The 24,911-nt window shown below is 50.2% G+C and overlaps 1 protein-coding gene across 2 annotated transcripts in view; it reads left to right on the forward strand.

Annotated features, from left to right (window-relative positions):
* The window catches only part of SLC24A4 (solute carrier family 24 member 4), a 133,782-nt gene that overhangs the window by 106,763 nt on the left and 2,108 nt on the right, over positions 1 to 24,911 (forward strand). For both annotated transcript variants that reach the window (XM_028507328.2, XM_028507329.2), the window contains exons 13-16: positions 12,547 to 12,713; positions 19,752 to 19,866; positions 23,910 to 24,022; positions 24,455 to 24,520. In XM_028507328.2, coding sequence (XP_028363129.1) covers positions 12,547 to 12,713; positions 19,752 to 19,866; positions 23,910 to 24,022; positions 24,455 to 24,520 — 461 coding nt within the window. The remainder of the gene's footprint in view (positions 1 to 12,546; positions 12,714 to 19,751; positions 19,867 to 23,909; positions 24,023 to 24,454; positions 24,521 to 24,911) is intronic.

Genomic DNA, 24,911 nt, shown 5'->3' on the forward strand with positions numbered 1-24,911 from the left:
GTGCCCACTTTCACGCTGTGGTGCCGCCTGGGGAAAAGCAGCAAAGCCAGTTTTAAGGGGGCCTTGACTTAGAGCAGACCCGGTAAAGGACGCGGGTGGTGTTCAGACTCGCAGTGACACAGAGGAGGGGCAGGGCCCCCAGCTGCAGCTCGGCAGACGCATCCGTCACAGGGACCCGCCCCAGCCCCAGCGTGGCACCTAGCCCCTTACGGTCAGTACTTAGAGTCTGCACACACAGCCCCGCTGGCCGGCTGGCATGGTCCCCATTTCTGGGGTGAGGAAACGGGGACTCAGGAAGCCACACACAGGTGAGAGATGCCACGAGCAGGCCTGGCACTCAGGTCTGCCCGACTCCACGGTGCTCTCCTCTGCCTGGTCGCGATGTTGACTCTGGTGAGAGGGCCCTCGGCTGAGTTGGAATGTCGGCTCTGGGACTTTGGGTGGGGGGGGGGTGGCAGAAAGGAAAGCGGGGAGGAAGGAGGCCCCTGCTGGGTCTGTGTGGTCTGTGCACCCAGGGAACCCAACAGCCCCACCCTGCCATTGCCCGTGTGCCGAATGTTTAATGCAGAGAGCCTGCCAGTGGGGTGCAGAAGCAGCAAGTGCTCTCGGCCCTGCTGGGGTTTCTGGGACCAGTGGCCTCCAGTTCGCATTCCCCAGAGCCTCCATGTTCAAGGTGAGGCCTCCAGAGGCAGGCAGTGAGCTCCGTGCTTTTACATGTCTTCAGTCTCCCCCATGGTTCCTTGAGGTGGCCGAGGCAGGCAGCTGCCGTCTCACAGATGGGGACACGGGGGCTCAGAGATGCTGAGGGGTCACCCACTGCCACACCATCGACAGTAACAGGACGGAGCATCTGTTTGCAGGGGGCCTTTGGCTCCCTGAGGTGGGGTGCACAGCTGGCCATGCTTTGGGGGTCATCTTTTGAGTGAGGGAGTTGGCACACCAACCCCGCCCATCCCTCTGGCACAGGGATGCCATTTACTCCCCGTCCCAGAGTTGGACATGGGGCCTCTGATGGGGGTGGCAGGCACACCCCCAGACCTGGGGCGAGGGTCCCTAAGATCGGCACCAACTGGGGGAACCCGGGACCCGGCTTCTCTGGTGGCTGGGAGTCCTGGTCTGCAGGTCAGATGTGAGGGCAGCTGCTTCCGTGCAGAAGCATGAACAGGGTCCCAGAGGCTGACCCATGTTACTGACTATCGTGCGAACCAAGCCCAGGACGCCTCCCGGGGGGGGGGGGGGGGGGGGCGGCGCCTGCAGCCCCCATGAGCTCTGCGGGCCCCGGTGCCGGGCTCCGGGCCTCTCTCCCTGGGCCTCTGGTTCCCGTGCGCCCAGCCCTGACCACTCCCGTCCTTTGTTGGCCGGCCGGCCGGCCTCCGTCTCTGCTGAGGCCCCATTTCTCTCACGTCTCCCCTTCTTCCCTTTCCTCCCAAACCTCAGCCCAGCAGCTCAGTTGGATTATGGTTCTGACCTCACCTGCTTCCCACGGGGCCCCTCCCTGCCTCCGGTGCTTTCAAGATTAAAACTCGCCCTCCGGCAGTCAGGATGGTGTCGCCAAGAGGCTTAGCATTCCACTCCTGGGGCTGCCACTTCCTAGCTGTGTGACCTCGGGCAGGTGGGCTTACCTCTCTGAGCCTGCTCCAGTCTTTGTAAAAACCACCCCACCCCGTGCTTGCCAATAGTCGGTACTCAATAAGTTGCAGTTAATGTGGTGGTTAATATTAACAATAGCTGACATTTAGTGCTTTCTCTGCACCGGGCATTATTCTAAACACATCACATGGGCTGGCTCGCAATAGCCCAGGGAGGTAGGAACTGTTATCCCCGTTTCACAGATGAGGAAACCGAGATGCAGTGATGACTCGCCCACGTTCACACGGGCAGCATGTGCCCGAGCTGGGCTTTCATCCTGGCGGTCTAGCTAGCTGTTAACCACAAAGCTGCTGTGCCCCTCGGGAGGCAATCCATGTAACGGTCGGTCTAAATTTGCAGATGAAACAAAGTTGTATTAAAAAATAACTGAAAATGATTGATCCTGAAGCTCATTCACCGCCAAGGAGTCAGACAACTTGAATGGTTTCCCTTCTCGAGAGGATTTTCTGTTTGGATCCCAGCGTCTGACAGCCCCACCTCTGCCAGCGGGGGAGGGGGGAGCGGAAGGGCTCCTGTGGGCCTGGAAATCTGGGGACTCCGAGGGCCGGCGAGCCGTGGAGCACAGGACACCCGGGACTTAGGTTCCAAAGGCCTGCATCCAAGTCCCAGCGCCACCTCTCCCTCCTGAGACGCTTAAGTCACTGAATGTGGCCGAACCTCAGCTTGCTTCCCGGTGAGACAGGGAGACTGTCCCCCTAAATCGAAACAAAGAATGAAGAGAGTGGGAAAACCACCTCCCGGGTTTGGGCCACAACACGAATGATGGAGAGCGGTGAGGTGGCCGCCCATTAATCCAGCCCTGACGATGCTCCACCTTCCCCTGCGAACCTCGCCCCTCCCCCAAGGGCCAACACAGAGGCCGCCGGGGAGGCAGGGTCTGTCTGTGGCTCTGCCACTAACGTGTCTGTGAGATTCTGGGCTGCTCATTATCAAAACCTTCCTGGGACTTGGATTTTCTCCTTATCGATAGAGGTAACCCGGTGAAATGCATCCCTGGACTGCAGGGTTGGTTCAACCTGTGGAGAACAATCAGCGTAACCACATTATCAGGATGATGGACGGAGCCATGGGATCATCTAAACAGATACAGGAAAACGTTTTATGAAATGCATCACCCTTTATTGGTGAAGAAACGCTCCAGGAAGTAGGAATGGGAGCACGTTTCCAAAGCCTTATGAAGGGCATCCACAAAAAAAAACCCACAGCTTAACAGTGGCAGACTGGAAGCCTCCCCCTACGACCGGGGAAAGGGGTCACTCCCACCGCTTTACGCTGCAGGTCAGAGCCAGGGCAGACAGGCAAGAAAACTCAGAGGCCTCCAGACCGCAAAGGAGCAGGGTACGCTGTCTGCATCCGTAGATGGCATGATCTTAGGTACAGAAGAGCCTGGGGAATCCACGCCCCAGCCTGTTAGAGTTAGTGAACTCGTGGGATATAAGATCAATTCAATTGGTACAGAATTCAATTGTATTTTTGTACTTAGCAATTAGCAATTTTAAAAGGCAATTAAAATTCCATTTATAATAGCATTCAAAATAAAATAGTACGAGACTTGTACTCTGAAAACAACAAAATGTTGAAAGAAGATCCTAAAGAAGGTCTAAGTGAATGTGAAGATATCTCACGTTCATGGCTTGGAAGACTTAAAACTTTAAGACGGCAATAGTCTCCAAAGTGATCTACAGATTCCAGGAACTCTATAAAAATCCCAGCTAAAAAAATTTTTTTGGCAGAAATCAACAAGCTAATTTTAAAATTCCTACAAAAGTTCAGGGGGCCCAGAATAGCCAAAACAATCTTGAAAAAACAAAGTTGAAGGACTCACACTTTGTGGTTTCAAAGTTTACTGAGAAGTTACAGTAATCAAGACTACTGTGGGCACACGGATAGATATATAGGTCAAGGGAATAAGATTGCGAGTCTTGAAATATATGCATATATTAAGGTCAAATAATTTCTGGCGAGAGTGCCAAGACAAATCAGGGGGAAATAGTCCTTCCAGCAAGTGGTGCTATGACAACTGGGTATTCACATTTTTTAAGAAGTATTCTTGGACCCTTAATTTATATCATATACAAAAAGTTACTATGAAACAAAGACCTAAATATGAAATGTTTAGAAGAAAACATAGGCGTAAATATTTATGACTTTGGATTAGACCACGCTTTCTTAAATATAACAATCAAAAGCATAAGTATCCAAAGAAAAACAAATTGTATTTTATCAAAATTTAAAACTTCTGTGATTTATAGGACACAATGAAGAAAGTGAAAAGACAACTCAGAATGGAAGAAACCATTTGCAAATTTTATTTCTAACAAGGTTCTAGTGTCCAGAATGTATACAGAATGCTAAAAGCTCAATAATAAAAAATATCCAGTTTTTAAAATGGGCAAAAAGTTTGAATAAATAGCTCTCCAAAGAAAACATACAAATGAACAATAAGTTCATGAGAAGATACTCAACTTTATTAGTCATCAGGGAACCTCAAAACCACAATGAGATACCATGTCACACTCAGTAGAATGACTGTAATCAAAAGAGATATGACGATGTGTTGGCAAGGATGTGGGTACACTGGACCCCGCACAGACCGCTGGTGGGGATGTGAAAAGGTGCCGCCACGTGGGAAGCAGCCCAGCAGTCCCCCAAAGAGCTAAACAGAATTATCATGACCCAGCAATTCCACCCCTAGTTATGTATCCAAGAAAAATGGAAACATGCCCTCACAAAAACTAACACTTGAATGTTCATAGTAGCCAAAAAGTGGAAACAATCCAAATATCCATCAAGCGATAAATGGATAAACAAAATAAGGTATATCCATAAAATGGAGATTTTTCATCCATAAAAAGAATGAAGTACCAGTGTATATGCTGCAACGTGAATGCACTTTGAAGACATGTGCTACTTGAAATAAGCCAAACACAATGGAATGTCTATAGACACGGGTGTATTAATGGTTGCCAGAATTTGAACAAGGGGGGGAAATGGAATGATAACTTAATGAGTACAGGGGTTTTTTTTGGAGAGCGATGGAAATCTTGAAGACTTCAGGCCAAGATATAGGCATAGGTAGATACGCTTTGCTTCCTCGCACAACTAAAAGGACAACAACAAATTAAAAAAACAAAAACAGAACTGCCAGAAAATCGAACTATATGAAAGTCCAACAACCAAGGAGTTCAAGAAATATCCATCCAGACTGGTGAGGTGGGGCGGGGTGGGGCAGGGTGGAGACAGGCAGCTGGGGTGGAGAGAATGGCAAGTCAACAGACCGGGTTGGGCGAGGCACAGCTGGTAGAGCAGGCGGTCCCACATTCAAGTGCAGATGAGCCGAGAGGAATAGCTGGGGAGCAAGACAGACAGACCCGGGGTTCCAGTGTGGGAAACCAAAGCCTCAAAACCTCGGGCTGTAAAAACGTGCGGGGGTTGTAGCAGCAGGAGAAACTCCCAGCCTCACAGGAGAGTTCATTGGAGAGACCCACGGGGTCCTGGAATGTACACAAGCCCACCTACCCAGAAATCAGCAACAGAAGGGCCTAATTTGCATGTGGGTGGCAGGGGAAGTGACTGAAAGTGGGATGAGAGCCAAGCAAGAGGCACTTTTCCCTCTCTGACCCCTCCCCTACATACAGCACCACAACACAGAGAAGTGGGTTGCCCCACCCTGGGAATACCTAAGGCTCCACCCCTTAAAACATAACAAGTGTGCCAAGACAAAAAAAAAAAAAAACATGACCCAAATGAACAGATCAAAACTCCATAAACAGAACTAAGTGATGAATAGATAGCCAACCTATTAGATGCAGTGTTCAAAACACTAGTAATCAGGATGCTCACAGAAATGATTGAGTACAGACACAAAATTAAGAAGTGAAGGCTATCGAAAATGAAATAAGCAAAATATACAAGGAACCAACAGTGAAGGGAAGGAAGCTGGGACTCAAATCAACTATTTAGAGCAGAAGGAAGAAATAAACATTCAACTGAAACAGAAGAAACAATTTTTTTTTAAATGAGAGGCTGAGGAACCCCTGGGACAACTTTAAACATTCCAACATCTGAATCATAGGGGTGCCAGAAGGAGGAGAGGAAGAGCAGAAAATTGAAAACTTATTTGAAAACATAATGAAGGAGAACTGCCCCAATCTGGCAAAGGAAATAGACTTCCAGGAAGTCCAGGAAGCCCAGGGAGTCCAAAGAAATTGGACCCAAGGAAGAACACACCAAGACACATCATAATTAAATTACCCAAGATTAAAGGCAAGGAGAGAATCTTAAAAGCAGCAAGAGAAAAGGAGACAGTTTCCTACAAAGGAGTTCCCATAAGGCTATCAGCTGATTTCTCAAACCTTGTAGGCAAGAAGGGGCTGGAAAGAAGTATTCCAAGCCATGAAAGGCAAGGACCTCCATCCAAGATTACTCTCTCCAGCAAAGCTATCATTTAGAATGGAAGGGCAGATAAAGAGCTTCCCAGATAAGGTCATATTTAAGGAGTTCATCATCAACAAGCCATTATTGTATGAAATGTTAAAGGGTCTTATCTAAGAAAAAGAAGAAAGTCAAAACTATGAACAGTAAAATGACAACAAACTCACAACTATCAACAACTGAACCTAAAAAACAAAGAACAAACTAAGCAAACAACTAGAACCTGAACAGAACCACAGAAATGGAGATCACATGGAGGGTTTTCAACAAGGAGAGTGGGGAGGAAGAATGAGGGAAAAGGTACAGGGAATAAGCATAATTGGCAGATACAAAATAAACGGGAGGGAGTTAAGAATAGTATAGGAAATGGAGAAGACAAAGAACCTATATATATGACCCATGGACATGAACTGGGGGGGAGATGTTGGTAGGAGGGGGGTTCAGGGAGGAGGGGGATGAAGGGGCAAAAAATGGAACAACTCTAATAGCATAATCAATAAAATGCACTTTAAAAAATCTTGAATCACATAGTGGTAATAATTGCACAGCTTTCTAATATGCTGAAAATCACCTAATCGTATGTTTAGACAGCTGAATTTAATGATATGGTCATCTTATCTGTTGCTTTTAAATGAATTCATCTGGAGTGGCAGTTCTCCAATGTGGTCCCAGGACAATGAGCATCAGGAGCACCTGGGAAATGGTTAGGAATGTAAATTCTTGGACCCCAGTTTTTAGCTGCCCATTCATGAGCCCTGGGGCTGTAACAAGCTTTCCAGGGGATTCCGATTCACGCTCAAGTTTGAGAACCACTGGTCTGGAGACATACACTCCAGATCATGTGGACACTCCTACATCCAGGGTATCTACCTGATGTCTATCTGAGTGTCTATCTGACACCGCCCCCCACCCCCCGCCATGACACACACATTCCCACGAGCCTCGAGTTAACCACTTCCTTCATTGGACTGTCTCCTTAGGTAACTGTCCAGGTTAATTTGTTTGAAGTTTTTTTATCAGCAGCTGCATCTGTTCTGAATGTTTTCCTTCACCATGATTAGCCATCTGTGTCGTTGCAGTTCATTTTAAAGATGTTTTTACATAATTAAATTGTCGTTTTCTACTTCAGAAGAGAAATCTGAGAGCTTAGTGAAACAACAGCAGCTGTTTTTTCTCCTGCTTATGTTTGCATGTTTATCAGAGTCCACAATACAATGAGCATTTCTCAGAGTCTCTGACATTGCACTTGAAGGAATGAATGGTGGGGCTCTACAGAAGGGGCTCCTGGTGGTGGTGGGGTGGTGGTCTTGGCATAGATATTGTCCCATCACCCCGGTAGCTCCCAGAGTCTATTATTGAAACCATATTGAAACCTCGATGTTGGAGAAACCTGATTCAAGCAGGTTTAAGCCAGAGAACTCCTATCTTTGTTCTGTCTTCAAGACTGGTTCGGCTGTTCCAGCTTCCTTGCATTTCTATGAGAATATTAGAATCAGCTTGTCAATTTCTGCCAAAAAAAAAGTCAGCTGGAATTTTAACAGGGATTATATTGAATCTGTAGATCAATTTGGTAGAAATTTCCATCCTAACAATATTAAGTTGTTGATCCATCTACAGGATGCCTTTCCATTTATTTGGGTTGCCTGGAATTTCCTTCAATGATGTTTGTAGTTTTCAGCATATAAACTGTGTACTTAGATTGTTACGTTTATTCATGAACATTTTTTTCTTTCGGATGCTATGGTAAATGGAATTATTTCCTTCATTTTATTTTTGGATTGTTTATTGTTGTTGTATAGAAATATGCCTGAATTTTGTATATTGTTCTTGTACCTTGCAACTTGACTGAACTTGTTTTGTAGTTGTAATCATTTGTGTGTGTGTGTACTACTTGGAATTTTCTCTATACAAGATCATGCCATCCACCAAGAGGGATAATTTTACTTCTTCCTTTCCAACTGAATGACTCTTACTTCTTTTTCTTGCCCAGTTGCCCAGGCTACCCCTTCCGTACACCGTTGACTAGAAGGGATAAGAGCAGACACCCTTGTCTTGTCGAAAGCTCTCAGTCTTGCACCGTCGAGTATGGTGTTAACTGTGGGGTGCACTTTGTCGGTGCACTTCACCAGGTTGAGGAAATTCTCTTTCTACTCCTGGATTGTTGAGGGTTTTATCATGAAAAGCCATTGGATTTGTCAAATGCCTTATTTATTTTTTTTTTTTTTTTTGCATCAGTGGATGTGATTGTAGTTTTGTCCTTAATTCTATTACCATAGTGTGTTGGATCGATGACATGTCATATGTTGATCCACAGCTTGCATTCCTGTGATAAATCCCACTTGGTCAAAGTGTGTAATCACTTTTCATATGACGTTCAAGTCAGTTTGCCAGGGTTTCGCTAAGGATTTTTGCATCTGTACTCATGAGGGATGTTGGTCTGTAGCTTTCTGTTCTCTTGGTGTCTGGCTTTGATATCAGTGTAACGATGGCTTCATGGGGAGAACTGGGAAACGTTCCCTCTTCTGTCTTTTGGAAGAGTTTGTGCAGGATTCATGCTGCTGCTTCTTTAAACATTTGGTAGAAATCACCATGGAGCCATCTGGTCCTGGCTTTACTTTAGAGGAAATTCATTTTATTTTGTCTTTAATTTGTAAAATATATTATTGATTATGTTATTACAGTTGTCCCAATTTTCTCCCCCCCTTTTTTTATTACTATGTCAATCTTTTCTTATAAATCTGTTCAGCTTTTCTGTCCTTTTCAGCCAGTTTTGGTGGTTTTTGTCCTCGTAAATTTGTTTCACCTTGGTTGTCGAATTTGTCCGGGCCCAGCTGTTCACTGTATTCCTGACTTGTTCTTTTTATTCGTGTGAGGTTCACAATGGCGACCCTCCCTTATTCCTGGCATTAGTAATTTGAGTCTTTTTTGCTTAGTCATTCTCGCTAAAAGTTTGTCCATTTTGTTGATCTTTTTAAGCAACCAACTTTTAGTTTCATCAATTCTATTTTTTGTTTTCTATTCCATTGATTTCTACTTTAATCTTTTTTTTTAAAGATTCTATTTACTTATTTTTAGAGGGGAAGGGAGGGAGACAGAGAGAGAAACATCAATGTGTGGTTGCCTCTCACGTGGCCCCCACTGGACACGGGGCCTGCAACCCAGGCATGTGCCCTGACTGGGAATCGAACCTGCGATGCCTTGGTTCGCCGCAGCCCACGCTCAATCCACTGAGCTACGCCAGCCAGGGCAATTTCTACTTTCATCTTAATTATTTCCTCCTTTCTCCTTTCTTTGGATTTAATTTGCTGTACTATTTTTGTGTCTTAAAGAAGAAGGTTAGGTCACTGATTTAAGATCTTTAATATACTCACTTATAGCTATAAATTTTTAATATAGTCATTTATAGCTATAAAATTCTAAGCAGTGCTTTTACTGCGTCCCATAAGTTTTGGCATGTTGTGTTTTCACTTTATTCATCTTGAAGCATTTTCTAATTTCCCTTGTGATTTCTCCTTCGCTCCATTGGTTCTTCGGGAGTGTGTTATTTAACTTCCACATATTTGTGAATCTTCCAGCTTTCCCTCCGTTTGATTTATAATTTCTTTCCATTGTGGAATGCGTATAGAACATACTGGGCGTGATTCAAATCCTTTTAAATGTATCGATGTTTGTGTTCCGTTGTAGCATGTGGTCTGTCCTGGAGGGTGTTGCACGTGAATTTGAGACGAATGTATATCCTTCTCGAATGTATCCGTTAATGTTTGTCATCAGATTTGAGACGTTTTTGGATGTGAATTCCTCAGATATTCTTCCTTCCCCTTGTTCCCTCCGCTCTTGTTCTGGCGCTTTCCTTATGCCCACGCTGGCGTGTTTGATGGAGTGCCGCGGGTCTCTGAGACACTGCCATCTTCCCTTATTCTTTTTTCTGTCCCTGAGTCTAGAACATCGCAATCAACCTCCTTCAAGGCTGTCGACGTTCTCCTTCTTCCTGCTCAAATCTGCTGTTGAGCCCCTGCAAGGAAAATTTTTATTTCAGTTATTGTGCTTCTCAATTCCAGGATTTCTTTTGGCTCTTTTTAATACTTTTTTTTTAACTCTGATATTCTACAGGGAGACATTATTCTCATACTTTCCTTTAGTGTTTTAGATATTTAAAACACTTCTTTGTGCCTATTTTTAAACAGCTGATTTAAAGCCTTTCTAAATCCATGGTCTGGAATTCCTCAAAGACAGTTTCTACTGACTGCTTTCTTTTCCTGTGTATGGGCCATGCTTTCTTGTTCTCCTTGTTGGTTGAAAGCTGGGCATTTAAAATAACATAGTTTGCCCTGCCCGGTGTGGCTCAGCTGGTTGTGTGTCATTCCACAAAGCGAAAGGTTACCAATTCGATTCCTGGTCAGGGCACATGCCTGGGTTGTGGGTTTGGTGCCCAGATGGGGCATAGGCAAGAAGCAACCAATCAGTTTCTCTCTTGCATTGATATTTCTCTCCCTGTCTCTTTCCCTCCCCTCTCTCTAAAATTAAGTGAATAAATAAAATATTTTTTAAAAGAAACAAGGGGATACCATTTCAGATTTATTAGATTGGGTATCTTTAAAATAAATAAATAACTAAAAAACATAATGCCATTTGACAACTCTAGGAAATATTCTTTTCCCTTCCCAAGCCTGCTTATTGTTACTATGTATCACTGTTTTTGTTTAGTGAGTTTTCTCAACTAATCTGTAAAGTCTGTATTTTGTGTTGTACGCAGCCCCTGAAATACCTGCTGGGTTAGCCTAAAGCCACCTAACGATCGCACAGAGGTTGCCTTAGGTACCTGCGTGCGGTAAGTCTCCCGGTCATCCCTGATGGGTTCTGTGGGCTCGCAGGCGCGTCTGCAACCCCAAGCAGGCAGCTTACAGCTGCACCTCCGCCTTTACTTCTTGCTTGCTTGGAGCCTCAGCGTCAGGGAGAGGTGAACTCCCAGAGCATTCCGAGGCTTTCCTGAACCTGCAGACGCCCCCTCAGCACCGTCCCGTGCATAGTTGTGGTTTTTAGATTCCCAGAAGAAAGTAGGAGCTTTTGCAAAGCCTTCTATAGATACCGCATTCACCAGCTTCTCCTTTCAAGCTGGTTGGCTCATTTATTGTTTGTCCTGTAACCTACAACCCTGGGCACTGTGACACTCAACAGTTGCCTCTGGTTGTTTTGAACAAATGCCCCAAGGCAAAGGCTATGCACATTGGCTGAGCTCTGATTCGGGGAAATAAGAACAGCCTTGGAAGTGAGATCTTCCAAGAGTGCACCAGACAGGTCAAGTAATGCCCATGCACTGGGAGGGGACCTGGAAGGAGCTCCAGGCCTGTCCTGCTCCTTCTGGTTGCTGGTGTTCAAGGCTTCTCCAGAGCTGGCGAGAGGGAATGGAAACAAGTGTTAGAACTCCACGAAGCTCACTGTTCTCACTGAGATCCAGTTAATTGTCTCAGGTAAAGCCTCCCTGGATTGCTACAAGCCTTTGGTTCATTTCCAGAGTCCTGAAAAAGGTTGGTTCTGGCCATTTCTCTCCAGTGTCCTCATTGTCTCTGTGCAGGAGAGAATTTTCACAGGTCCTTCCTCCACCGTTTCCGTGGCATCACCCACAAGTTGGTTTTGGAGGTTGCATATGCATGCGGTACTCAGTGGCTTATTAAGGGCACTATGCTTGTACTTGGTGGTTTATGGGGGCCGCTTTCCCTGGCTGACTTGTTTGTGAATTCCTTTGGTGGGAGCCGGTGAGGTCCTGTCTGCCAGCCAGGACGCCCACATTTCAGTCTTGCATCCGCCATAGGTTGAGTAGATGACCTTGGAGCAAAGGAGCTGAGATTTCTGGAGTACCTACTGTGTGCAGGGCCGGGCTCTCCCTGTACATGCAGAGTGTTTAGTGCACATAATGTCATGTCATTCTTGCAACAACAAAGAAAGAGATAATGTTCCCATTGAATAGATGAAGCAACTACTAAGTGCAAAGAACTCAGCACTGTGCCTGCTACCCACTGCAAATATTTCTTACGCTGATTTTTGCGTTGTCGTTACTACAACTGTTATTATCAGAGGAGGAAGTGGCGTTGATGGGATTTTTCCAGGTCATTTGCATACCAGCCTGGGTCAGTCTAATTCCAAAGCCCACCCATATTCTACCTCCCCACTCTGGCTCCCCGGGGCAAGTCCATTCCCACTCTGGGTCTCACTTTCCCTACTCCGAAGGATTTGGACTGACTGAAGTTATTCAGTCAACAAACAGTGAACTGTGTTGCTAAGATCACTTTCCAGATGACGTGGAGGTATGTGATTCTGTGAGATCACTTGCTCAGAGTCACATTGGTAGCATTCTCTTGTTTGGCTTTCAAAAAAAAAATAAACCAGCAGGTGGACTGACAGGTGTGTAACCCAGTGGGTGTTTCTCTTCCCCTCCTTTGTGGCTCTGTCCCACACCCCCTGCAGAGGCAAGAGGGGACAAAGCCAAGTGGGTGTTCACCTGGCCACTCATCTTCCTCCTGTGCATCACCATCCCCAACTGCAGCAAGCCCCGCTGGGAGAAGTTCTTCATGGTCACCTTCATCACGGCCACGCTGTGGATCGCCGTCTTCTCCTACCTGATGGTGTGGCTGGTGAGTCATGGGCGCAGGGCGGGCTGGGTGGACAGGCCTGCCTGGCACCTTCCAGAGGAGGGAGAGTGACCTCAGGCACCGCCCTGCCACCTTCGGCAAGTTGACCTTGGCTTCTATTTCAGGGAGCAGGGGTACTGGCAGGGGTGCAAGCTGCTGCACGATGCACCAGGGATGGCCAGACAGACCAGTGTGGTACTCACATGCAAGGCAGGCTCGGGGGGTGGAGGTGAACTTGGCACGATGGGCAGGGTAGTACGGCAGGGGCGGCAAGGACTGGGAGTCAAGGATGGGCCTGATGCCTTGAAGATGGCTCTGGGAAGAGCTCTGGATGGCTGAACACTAGGACCCCGGGGGAATGTGAGGGAGACTGGGGTCAGTGGGAGATGGACTCCGGCCCTTCTGTGCCCCTTGCCAAGGGAGGTTCCTCTCCCCTTCCTATGCTCAGGCGCGTGTATAAACTGTGTATAAACTATAGAAACTCTTAGTCCTCGTAGCAGCCACTTTCATTATACCCATTTTACAGGCAGGAAACTGAGGCACAGAGATTAAGTAATTCGCCCAGTTAGTTTTACAATTAGCATCTGTCACACAGTGAGTTCAGCAGTAGCGTGTACTAGGGTGGGGTCAGAACCCTGGTCCACTGTTCTCCTGAGTCCATGGTCTCAGCCACTATCCCGAACTGCCTCTCAATCTGTGGCTGGAATTTTTCAGCACCTTTTGGACTGAAGCTTTGCAGGTGGAGAGGCATCAGCTCAGCTCCTGTCAGCGGCTCTGGCCACGCATCACAGTTCTCTGTACCGACCTTCCTTGGCTGGGCGGAGCAGGAGCACCCACCCCCTTGCTGTGGGCATCATTCCGTAGGGTCTCCCCTCCCTTCCCCCTCTCCCTCCTCCTCCCCCTCCCTTCATTCCGCACGGAAAGCCCAGGAGCAGAGAGAGGAGCTGCGGTTACAGGACAGCTGTGTCTCCGTTGTGGTGAAGCTCACCCATCAGCCACACGCAGCTTCGCACAGCGATGTTCAACCCTTGTCATCTCACGACACACATCCACCAATTGCTAAAACTCTGCAGCACACCAAAGGATATATTATTTTTTTGCCGATATGATCGAAAAATTGTTACAATTTTGATTCATTCATTCTGGACAGCTATTGTTGTGTTGGCTGCTGTCACATTTTTAATTTGACAGTCTGAGGGGAAGGAGGTCAGCGCCCCTGGCTCAGTAGTCAGGTACTGCGTGTTTTAAAAATCCTCACGTCTCACCGGTTGAAAAGCGTTGTCATAGTGGGACCCTCTAGTCATTTCACTCTCCTCCTGACACCTGGTGCCAGGGGGGAAAGGGCACGTGAGTCTCAGTTTCAGAGGCACAAGGGCCGCCATCCCCTTAACCCCAGAGGAGCAGGTTGGTGGGGAAAGGTGGGCTGTGGGGCCCCAGGATGATGGGGGTGAATCCTAGTTTTCCTAAGTAGGATCCGTGACACTCAGGCAAGTGACTCCACTTCTCTGAACCCGGCCACCCCCTCTACAAACCTGGGAGGCTCACCTCTGTCCAACAGGGTCACTGGGAGACCCGAAGGCCTCTGGGCTGGCATCACAGCCTGAGCTGCAGCATAGGAAGTGGCTGGTAACTGAGTGTCAGCTGTTTTCACCATGAGGTGCGGCTGCCACTGACAGCTTGGTGCCGTGTCAGACAAAGGCCGAAATCCCCACAGGTACTGGTGCGCTGTGTGGGAGGCGGGGTGCCGGGGGAGCAGGAAGGAGCTGCTACCCAAACTTCCCAGAAAGAATGATAGTGAAAGATAATGAAAGATATGCCTCAAATGAATTGAATTTACAAACTTAAAATTTTCCGAGTAGGATTAAAGGCCAGCCCATCTTTACACTTGATTTTTTTAAAATTTTTATTCTATTTTATTGGTTATGCTGTTACAGTTGTCCTGTTTTTCCCCCTTTGCCCGCCTCCACCCAGCATCCCCCATTCCTTCAGGCAATGCCCCACACCATTGTTCACGTCCATGGGTCACGTGTGTAAGTTCTTTGGCTGCTCCGTTTCCCATACTGTACTTTATATCCCCATGGCTATTCCGTAACTGCCTATTTGTACTTCTAAATCCCCTCCCCTCTTCACCCCTTCCCCACACCCCACTCCCTCTGGCAACCATGAAAACACTCTCTGTATCTGTGATTCTGTCTCTGTTCTTCTTGTTTGCTCAGCTTGTTTTTTAGATTCAATTGTTGACAGGTATCTATTTATTGCTATTTTATTATTCATAGTTTTGATCTTCTTTTTAAATAAATCCCTTTAACATTTCATGTAATAACAGTTTGGTGATGATGAACCCCTTTAGTTTTTCTTGTCTGGGAAGCTCTTTATCGGTCCTTCCATTCTAAATGATAGCTTTGCTGGGGAGAGCAATCCCTGTTGCGGGTCCCTGCTTTTCATACTTTGAATATTTCTTGCCAATCCCTTCTGGCCTGCAGAGTTGTTTTTTGTTTTCTTTTCTTTTCTTTTTTGAGAAAATCAGCTGACAGTCTGATGGGAACTCCCCTGTAGGTAACTAACTGCTTTTCTCTTGCTGCTTTTAAGATTCTTTCTTTATCTTTAACCGTTGGCATTTTAATTATGATGTGTCTTGGGAGGGCCTCTTTGCATCTACCTTGTTTGGGACTGTCTGTGCTTCCTGGACTTGCATGTCTATTTCCTTCACCAAATTAGGGAAGTTTTCTTTCATTATTTTTTCTTTTCTTTTAAAAATTTTATTTATTTATTTTTAGAAAGAGGGGAAGGTAGGGAGAATGAGAGAGAGAGAAACATCAGTGTGTGGTTGCTTCTCTGCAACCCAGGCATGTGCCCGGACTGGGAATCGAACCAGTGCCCCTTTGGTTCATAGGCTGGTGCTCTATCCACTGAGCCACACCAGCCAGGGCCCATTGTTTTTTCAAACAGCTTTGCAAATTCTTGCTCTTTCTCTTCTCCTTCTGGCATCTTTATGATGTGAATGTTGGACCTCTTGAAGTTGCCCCAGAGGCTGTTTATACTGTCCTCATTTTTTTGGATTCTTTTTTTATTCTTATTGTTCTGATTGGTTGGTTTTTGGTTCCTTATGTTTCAAATCATTGATTTGATTCTCAGCTTCATGCATTCTACTGTTATTTCCCTATAAATTGTTCTTTATTTCAGTTAGTGCATCCTTTGTTTCTGACTGGGTCTTTTTTATGCTGCCGAGGTCCTTACTGAGTTCCTTGAGCATCCTCATAACCGGTGTTTTGAATTCTGCATCTGGTGGATTGCTTATCTCCATTTCATTTAGCTCTTTTCTGGAGTTTTGATCTGTTCTTTCATTTGGGCCATGTTTCTTCATCTCCTCATTTTGGCATCCTCCATGTGTTTGTTTCTATGTATTAGGTACAGCTGCTATGACTCCCTGTCTTGGTAATGTGGCCTAATACAGTAGGTGTCCTGTAGGGTCCAGTGGCACAGCCTCCCCTGTCACCCAAGCTGGGTACTTGAGGTGTGTCCTTCATGTGGGCTGAGTACACTCTCCTCTTGTAGTTGAGCCTTGGTTGCTGTTGACAGGTCAATGGGAGGGATTTACCCAGGCCAGTCAGCTGTAAGGACCAGCTGTGACCACTGACCACTGACCCCCACCCTCCATGGAGGATCGGCTATGCAGGGGCAGGGTGGCGGTGCTCCAATGTGATCTTTCGCTGTCCACTGGGTGCACTGGCCCTGGGGTATCCAGGGTGGTACAGGCCAAGGTCAGCCCCCATCTGTGTTTTGCCCAGGGCCACCTGGAAGTGAGCTATAAAGCAATCTGAGGTGGCTGCTACTTGTGCTGGGCTTGGAGATTCCCAGGCAAAGCCAAACTGTGAATCAAGGCTGGCTGCTGCTAGTGCCGGCCTGGGGTTCACTGTGGCCAGCTGTTGCTTGTTTGAGAGGATTTAGGAAGTTGTGAAGTGTGAGCCAAGACCAGCTGTTCATATGGAAAAGCAGCTTGTGCTTGGGGCTCCAGAAGTTTCTTCCACTGACTTCATCCCTGCTGGTTTTCACAGCCAGAAGTTGCAGGGACTTATCTTCCTGGCACTGGAGCCCTGGGCTGGGGGGCCTGGTGTGGGGCTGGGACTCCAAGATATCCCTGCTGAACTTTTACCCACCTCACATGGGTGTGGGACCAGCCTGTTCTTCATCTGTGCCCCTCCTACAGGTCTGGATGGATGTGGTTTCTTTAATTCCGTGGTTGTTGGACTTCCACCCAACTCAATTTCTGACGGTGCTGAGTGATGGCGGTTCTATCTTTTAGCTGTAATTTGATGTGGTTGTGCGAGGAGGCGAGCCATGTCTGCCTGTGCCGCCATCTTTCCTTTGATTTTTAAAAATCCAGTGATTTCTCTTCATGCATTCCCAAAACAACATTGCAATTTAAGAAAAAAAAAACTATTTCATGACATTTGAGTGGGCATGAGAATTAGAGAAGATCACATTAAGGAATGTGTGAAATTTTTTCTTCTCTAATCACTGAAAACGAAGGCATTATTAAGTCAGTTCTACTAACTGACTAAGTGAGGGTGGACACTGAATAACACCCCCCCCACCCCCGCTTCCTAAAGCAGAGTGTCCGCACCGGCCTGGCCGGGAGCCTGAGGCTCTCTTCCCTGCGGCCGTGAACTCCAGCCGCCCTCAGTGTGGGGAGCGCCGTGGCCTCCGCTGCAACAGGTGGTAGGGTGCCGCCCGTCAGCCCGGCTGCTACCCAGGCGAGATGTGCCGGCTCCCTGGCCTTGTGCTGACCTTCACTTTGCCCCAGTGGGAGCGCCAGGGAGCCAGGAAGTCTCAGGTGCCCCACCCCCCACCCCCACCACTGTTCACATCTCTCACCCCTAAGTCTTGGGGGGGAAGTTCTTGAAGGTCTGTGTCCAGAGGGAGAGACATCCGGAATGGGTCATCCCGTGCGGCACCCCAGCACAGCTGGGGAGACGGAGGACCGAGGAAGACTTAGCATCTGAGAGGGGAGGAGGGCCCAGCACTGGGATGCAGGACAAAGTGACACTTGGGAGGCATCTCTGCTCCTGGATGATGTGTGTGCGCACTCGCACACTCCTTCTCCTCCCTCCACCCTTCAAACTCTTGGCCGTGGAGTTCAGTGGTTTGAGAAAGTAGAGGCATCCCCAGGAGTGAGAAGATAACCCAGGCCCCTGGTTGTAGGATGTCTGGCGTGACCTAGCCTTCACGTGCCAGTAGCGTCTCCGTGGCCCACGTGGGTCAAGCATGGGTGGCTCAGCCCTCCTCAGGGCGTGTCTTCCCTCGCAGCCCAGGGCAGGTCTGCCCGCGTGTGCTCTACCCTGCACCCTAAAAGAGCAACGTCCCACCATCCTGGTGGTGCTAAGCTGAGCGCTTCCTTCTGGGGCGGGGTCTCTTTAAACTCCTCCACAAAGCTCTGTCCAGATGTCCATTTTAGTCCAGGTGCTCCTGCTGCCCTCTAGGGCCGAGGTTTGCACTCACGAAGCACTTCATCTGGGGACTCCGATAACCCCCGTTTCTCTGCACCCCCAGACGGCAAGGCTAGCGATTCAGAGAGAAGGGAAACACATCAGGGAACATCTTGCACAGGCCAGGCCCTGTCGCCTTCCATTTTCTCACTTTAATTCTCATTCTCGAGCCCATTTGACAGATGAGAAAGCAGAGACTCAGAAGCAAGCCAGTTTGCCTTAAGTCACATCACCCTGTTCTGGGGGTGGAGCCATCAGCGGAGACGGGAAGGATCCTGAAAGGGGCCCCTGCTCCCACTTTCCAGATGGGGAGGCAAACTCGAGGGTGTTTTGTGCGGGGTTGTCCGAACGCCTCTGGGGCTTCCCATCCGGCTGCTGCTCGGGCCCCGGCCACCTCTCCCGCATCAGACATTCGTCAGAGGACCGCGTGGCTGTGCTCAAGACCCCCAACGCCAGAGGTCCCTGCTCCACCGGTGACCTTTGTGTCTGCCGGCATCCTTCGTTACCTCTCTGACCCTCCGTTTCTCTGGGCAGCAGATGGGCATAATGGTAGTGCCTCCCTCCCCAGTGGGTGGGGAGTAACAGGCACCTGAGGTTGTGAAAGCAAAACACCTGTGCACCTGCTGCACAGCAAAGGCTCCATAAATGTTACTGATCTGCAGCGAGATCGTAAGAGCCAAAAGAGAAACCACTTCAATATCCAACGGAGAGGGATTGGCTGAAATGTTATAGGCATACAATGAAACCCACGCATCAGTTTAAAACAATGTAGTTGAATACTTGAGATGGAAAGGTAATCACGGTGTCTTATTACACGAAACAAATGTTGCAAAATGTATGCTGATAGCATACTCTGATTTCACTTTTTCTAATACAACAGAAAGGTCAGGGGTGTGTTCTGGAGCTTTTTTTTTAAAGATTTTATTTATTTTTAGAGCGGGAAGGGAGGGAGAAAGAGAGAGAAAGAGAAACATCAATGTGCAGTTGCTGGCAGCCGTGGCCTGCAACCCAGGCATGTGCCCTGACTGGGAATCGAACCTGCGACACTTTGGTTCGCAGCTCGAGCTCAATCCACTGAGCTACACCAGCCAGGGGTAGAGCAGTGCTTTTTGAGTGTGGTTCCCGGAGCAGCAGCCTCAGGGTCCCCCCCACTGGGAACCTGTGAGGAATGCAGTTTCCTGGGCCGCCCCCAGACTTCCTGAGGCAGATGCTCTGGAGGCGGGGCCTGGGAGTCTGCATTTTAACAAGCCCGCCTGAGGATGTTCTATAGGTTCCAGGGTGAGAACCGCTGGCCGATGGGAAGTTTATAGTGGCCATCTGTGGGTCTTGAGAAGTGGCAGGTGATTTTTAATTTCCACTTTATTTTCTAAAGTTTTTAAAACAGTGAACACGTATTATGCATGTCATCGAGGGGGGAAAAAAAAAGAAACCCCAAAAGGTGTTTTTACAACAAAACCACATTCCAGACGGTTTCACTGGCTACACAGTGCCACGTTCAAGTGCAGTACTCTCGGGATAAGTAACGCCCCCCCCCCCCCCCCCCGTTCCTCTGCAGGTGACGATCATCGGGTACACATTTGGGATCCCTGACGTCATCATGGGCATCACTTTCCTGGCGGCAGGCACGAGCGTTCCAGACTGCATGGCCAGCCTGATCGTGGCGCGACAAGGTACACGCGGTGTCTCGGCCCCCACAGCCATGGCGGCCCCGTGCAGGCCCCCGCCCCAGTCACAGCTCATGGCCCTCATGCCTGGGAGTTCGGGGAAGGACGCACAGGGAGGAAGCTGACGTCTGGAAAGCGCGTGGACCAGGTTCCTCCCGTGGGGAGGATGCTGCCAAGACGAACTCCTCCAGACCCCGAGGAGCGTTTGCTTGCGTGCAGTCGTGTAAAAACTAACTTGTTCTGAAGTCCCCAATGTGAGACTGAGGAGAGCTGAAGCCAGGCTTCTTACAGCAGATGAGGTGGTATCGAGGGTGCTCTGGTCCCAGGAAGGCAAAGTGGGGGTGTCCTGTGCCTCCAGCGGTTTTCCTGGGCTGCTTCAGAGTTCCGGAACTTGTGCACCATTTGGGTTTGTTCGGTGGTTTTTGTTCGGGGCTTCAGAGTGACCCGGTTTATCAGTGAGGAGGAGCAAAGGGCTGCAAAGGGTCTGCCTTTATTTTCTGTGGCTTTTCTGCCAGTGAGACAGCATTCCAGCCGGGACTTCCGCAGGCCCTCCTCCTCTGCAGATGAGAGCTGGAAAGTGAGTGTGTGGGGGGGGGGGGGCGGTGAATAATGGAGTGAAAGCTCAGAGGAGACAGGAGAGGAGAGAAGAAGCACCCTGAGAGATGGTTGGCTTTGGAGACAGGGAGAGGAGACATTATTCCGTCAGCGTGGAGCAAGGGTGGATTGGCTGGGAAAACATGGGTTCAGGAGAAGGCAAGGGTGGGTGGGTGTGTGTCTGGCGGGAACCTGGAGCGGTGTGCAAACAGGGACACTTGGGGGCGGCAGCTGAGGGGAGTGGAATTCAACAGCGTGACCTTTGCGGTGAGCGTATTCCTTTTGTCGGGGAGGGGAACCATCCCCCTTTTCTCTCTAAGTTCTTCTGGCTGGCCTAATAATCGAATGACATGAGAGATTAGCAAGGGAGAATAACCAGGTTTAGTATGTACGTACATATGGGGGTGCCGTAAGACTATGGGGGCTCACATGCTGCCTTGAGCTAAGGAGAAGGGGTGTGGGTACTGGTTTGTGACTGCAAAGGGCAGAAAGGCAATTCGCATAGGGGTGAAAATGCAAACTTCTGGTGAACGAGTGTTTGTGGGGCCTTCTGTAACGACGGGCACAGAGCAGCCTCGGATCAAGCAGGCTTCGCCAGGCCCCGCCCCCGTCCATCAGACTAGTTCATACTAAACTACAGTTATCTGTGATAACAGTTCCCTTCCTAAGGGAGATCCCCCATCTAAATTTTTTAAGCATTTAGGGGGAAAGTGAAAGGTTTTTCCCGAGTCTTTTGTTTCTTAAAAATAGCCAGCTTAGCATAACATCCCTCCAAAGGCATGTTTGGGGGTGACAAACTCTGCCCCCCACCAGTTTCCAAACGCTGACGTAAAAAACATACCACAGCTGGGTGGCTTACAACGACAGAGGTGGGCGGGCTCCCTCACGGAGCTGCAGGCTGGAGGTTCAGCATCAGGGTGTCCACTGTGGCCACACTACTCCACACTCTGCCCGTGTCCTCGTGTGGCCCCCCTGCCTGTGTGTCTGCATCCCAGGGTCCCTCTGCTCACAAGGACACCAGTTACCGGATCCAGGCCCACCCTAATGCAGCGTGAGCTCCTCGTCATTTGATTACACCCGCAAAGACCCTATTGGCCAATAAGGTCACAGTCACAGGTTCTGGTGGACACGAGCAGGGGTGCGTTTTGTAACCAGTACCTGAGCCAAAGGAAAGGCAGGAGCTCCGAGGGTCCGGCTGGTGCTCTAGCGGCGTGAACGTGAGTCAGATTCTGTCATTCCAGCTCCGGTGACACACACATGAGAGAGGACACATCTGTCCAGAGCTGTGGCTGGCTGGTGGGCATGATGGAAGTCGGGGGGCAAGAGGACACACAGTGTGAACAACTGGCCCTGGGGTCCAGGCTAGTGGGGAGCGGGAGGGGCACTAGAAGGTTGAGGGCTAGGGCAGGAAGGGGGTGGGTGTCCCGGTGCTGTGGAAGTAGCAGCTCTGTAGGAGTAAGGGACAGGTGGGGCTCTGAGGGAGGGTGTCATCTCAGAGCAGCTGTAATGCAGTGCTGCTCTGTGGAATGCAGAGCACAGGCTGGGGCAGGGGAGGGCATGCCTAGTTGCCATAAGGTGGCACCGATGTGATTGACAGAACCCAGCAGACAGGATTAAAGCACAGACAGTGTCTTCAGGGCACAGGATCCAGAAACCACTGCGGGGCGTCGGCCGCACAGAGCAGGAGCCGCACAGCAAGCTGTAACACGCTGGTGCCACTCACGGGCCTCCCCCAGCTAGGCCGGCAGCTGCGGCTCAACAGGGAGCTTGTGAGAAATGCAGACTCTCAGACACCCCCCTACCCCCCCACCCCCTCCCCAGCACAGTTTCCCTACATCAATCTGCTTTCAGCAACTCCCCCAAGTGAGTCGTGCACTCCTCTGATTTGGAAGCACTGCCACCAGCCCCTCCCTCAAAGATGCGGTCCCTGCCCAGAGTGGGAAGCTGGTCCAACCGGAGACGGCCCAGCCTGTCCTCCCAGACCCTTTCCACCCCCCAGCCCGTCCCGCTAGTCCAGCGCCTGCCTCCGCTCCAGGGGCAACTAGCTGGGTGCACAGCTGCGGCACATTCCTGCGTCTTACATGAGACTGGAAGGCCGGTTTCCCGGCACCGCCGCCACCGCCCTAGGCCGCCCAGCTACTGGCGGTGCAGGCTGGGAGGGGGACGCCAGGCCCTGGAGGAAGGCGCGGTGTCCTGGAGGTCAGCGATGACGGTAGGAGGTGGGAGAGGAGGCGACCTGGCCCACGTCAGCGGGATGAGTCAGTCAGTCATCCAGATGCTCGTCAGAGTTGCCGCAAGCTTCTCAGCGACCACAGCAGTTGTGCGGTTACAGGCATTTGTGCTACAGGCTTGTTCCTGCCGCACGCCTTTGCCCATGTGCCAGATGACGACAACCAGGACAAATTAGGGCTAAGTGGCCAGATTACAGCGGACCTCAGCCAGTGAATCTCGCTGGTAAAAGCTTGTTACCTGACTTCTAATACCCCTCAAGCTGTGACGTCCCTGCCAAGGAGTGGCCAGCACGATACCAGACAGTAGGGCTGGAAGGTGATCACACGGCCCCCACCCTCTGATTCCTGTAGCCTGGTTGGGGGAAGAGTTCACCCTTCAGAATTCAGCAGGGCCTAAGACCAGACGCCCTGCCGAAGGCCAAGGTCACGGTGCCATTGCCTGGGCCACAGGGATGCACGTGCCCCAGGGTGAAGGACGCTGGACCACTCGAAAACTGTGTGACCTTGGGCACATCTCAAGCCTTAGCTTCATCATCTGCCACATGAGGACAGTGCCCCCCCTCTCAGAGCACCTGGGGGCTCACTGAGGTGGCGTACAGAGGGGGTCCTCAGGGAACATCGGCTGACACACCCAGCAGGGGAACCGTGCGGGGCCCCGAGCTGCATCCCCTGGGCCGCCGTGACCGAGGTCCCCATGCAGGGAGGCGCCAACGACGGAGACCCGTCTCAGTCCGGAGGCTGTGAGTCCGAGAGCAAGGGGTCGGCAAGGTTGATTTCTCCTGGGGGCAGAGCTGCATCTGTTCCAGGCTTCTGTCCTTGGCTGGTAGAGGACCCTCTCCGTGTCCCTGTGACCTTCCCCCTGTGCTGTGTCTGAGTTTCCCCTCTTTTCTAAAGAAGCCAATCATGCTGGATTCGGGCCGCCCTTGTGACCTCCTTTCGGTTATCACTGCAAAGACCCAAACTCTGAACAAGGTCACTTTGTGAGGTGCTGAGGGTCAGGGCTCCCACATATGTGGTCACCATTCAGCCCCCACCAGGCCCCTCTAGACGCCACGAAGGGAGTGGGTCTTAGGCCTCGGGCAAGGGGTTTAGAGATGTCGAGTCTGTGCAGAAGGAATTCCCGCCCGTCCGAGCAAGAGCACCAGTGGAACAGTTACGGAGAAGCACAGGGATTTCCAGGGACCTGCTCCCAGTGAGTGACGCGTGTCAACTGTCCCCCCCCAGGCCTTGGCGACATGGCGGTCTCCAACACCATAGGCAGCAACGTGTTTGACATCCTGGTGGGACTCGGCATACCGTGGGGTCTGCAGACCATGGTCATCAGCTACGGATCCACGGTAAGTTCCATGCTAAGTTCCTTCGTGAGCGAGACCGACGCCAGGTGCGTGCATTCCACGGGAACAGTGGTGGTGTCGGCCCTGTCCCAGCCAAGGGCTCCAGGGGACATGCTCCCCCCTTTCTCCTTGGCACCCACTGTCCAGGGAGGCTCCCAGAGCAGCCTGAGGGGTGCCCAGCACTCGTGAGTGCCCCTGCCCAGCGTCTCAGCCCGCTAGCGTGACCGTTCCCTCCCGGGCCTTTTCCTCCAACCAGCACAGTGAGACTCCAGTCCACGGTTAGCTGACCGTCCACAGCCACATGCTCACCTTGAGCAGCCACCTGAGCTTCCAGATGGGGGGAGGGCGGGTGTGGAAATCCACGGAGCGGCTGGGCTGTCCGCACGGCTGGGCCCCAGGCGGCCCCGAGATTCGGGTGCACGTGTGTCGTTGCAGGTGAAGATCAACAGCCGGGGCCTGGTCTACTCCGTGGTGCTGCTGCTGGGCTCTGTGGCGCTCACCGTGAGTGTTCTCCCGAAACAGAAGCCCCACCCAGACTGCATTTCACCAGATTCTGCCTGGTTACTCCCAGGCCCCCCCCCCCCGCCTTTCCTCGCCCCCGCAGTGAGGGACAAAGCTGAGGAAACACGTCACTTCAGATACCCCCAGAATGTGGGCCCCCCCCCCACTGCACTGTTCCCTGAGTGACTGAAAGGCCCCCGGAGGGAGAGAACGACTGTCCTCTCTCCTTGCCGCCCCGTCGTCTCCTCTCCTCTCACCAGGAGGCCTGCCCATGTGACCTGGCAGATGGTGTGGTGGTCAGGCCACGGGACTAGCACGCAGTGAAACTCAGGTCCCCACGCTCCATGCGCCCGAGACTGGGCTCAGCCCTTTACCTCTGCTGATGGAGTCA

Source organism: Phyllostomus discolor, chromosome 1, assembly GCF_004126475.2.
Source record: "Phyllostomus discolor isolate MPI-MPIP mPhyDis1 chromosome 1, mPhyDis1.pri.v3, whole genome shotgun sequence".
NCBI lineage: Eukaryota > Metazoa > Chordata > Mammalia > Chiroptera > Phyllostomidae > Phyllostomus > Phyllostomus discolor.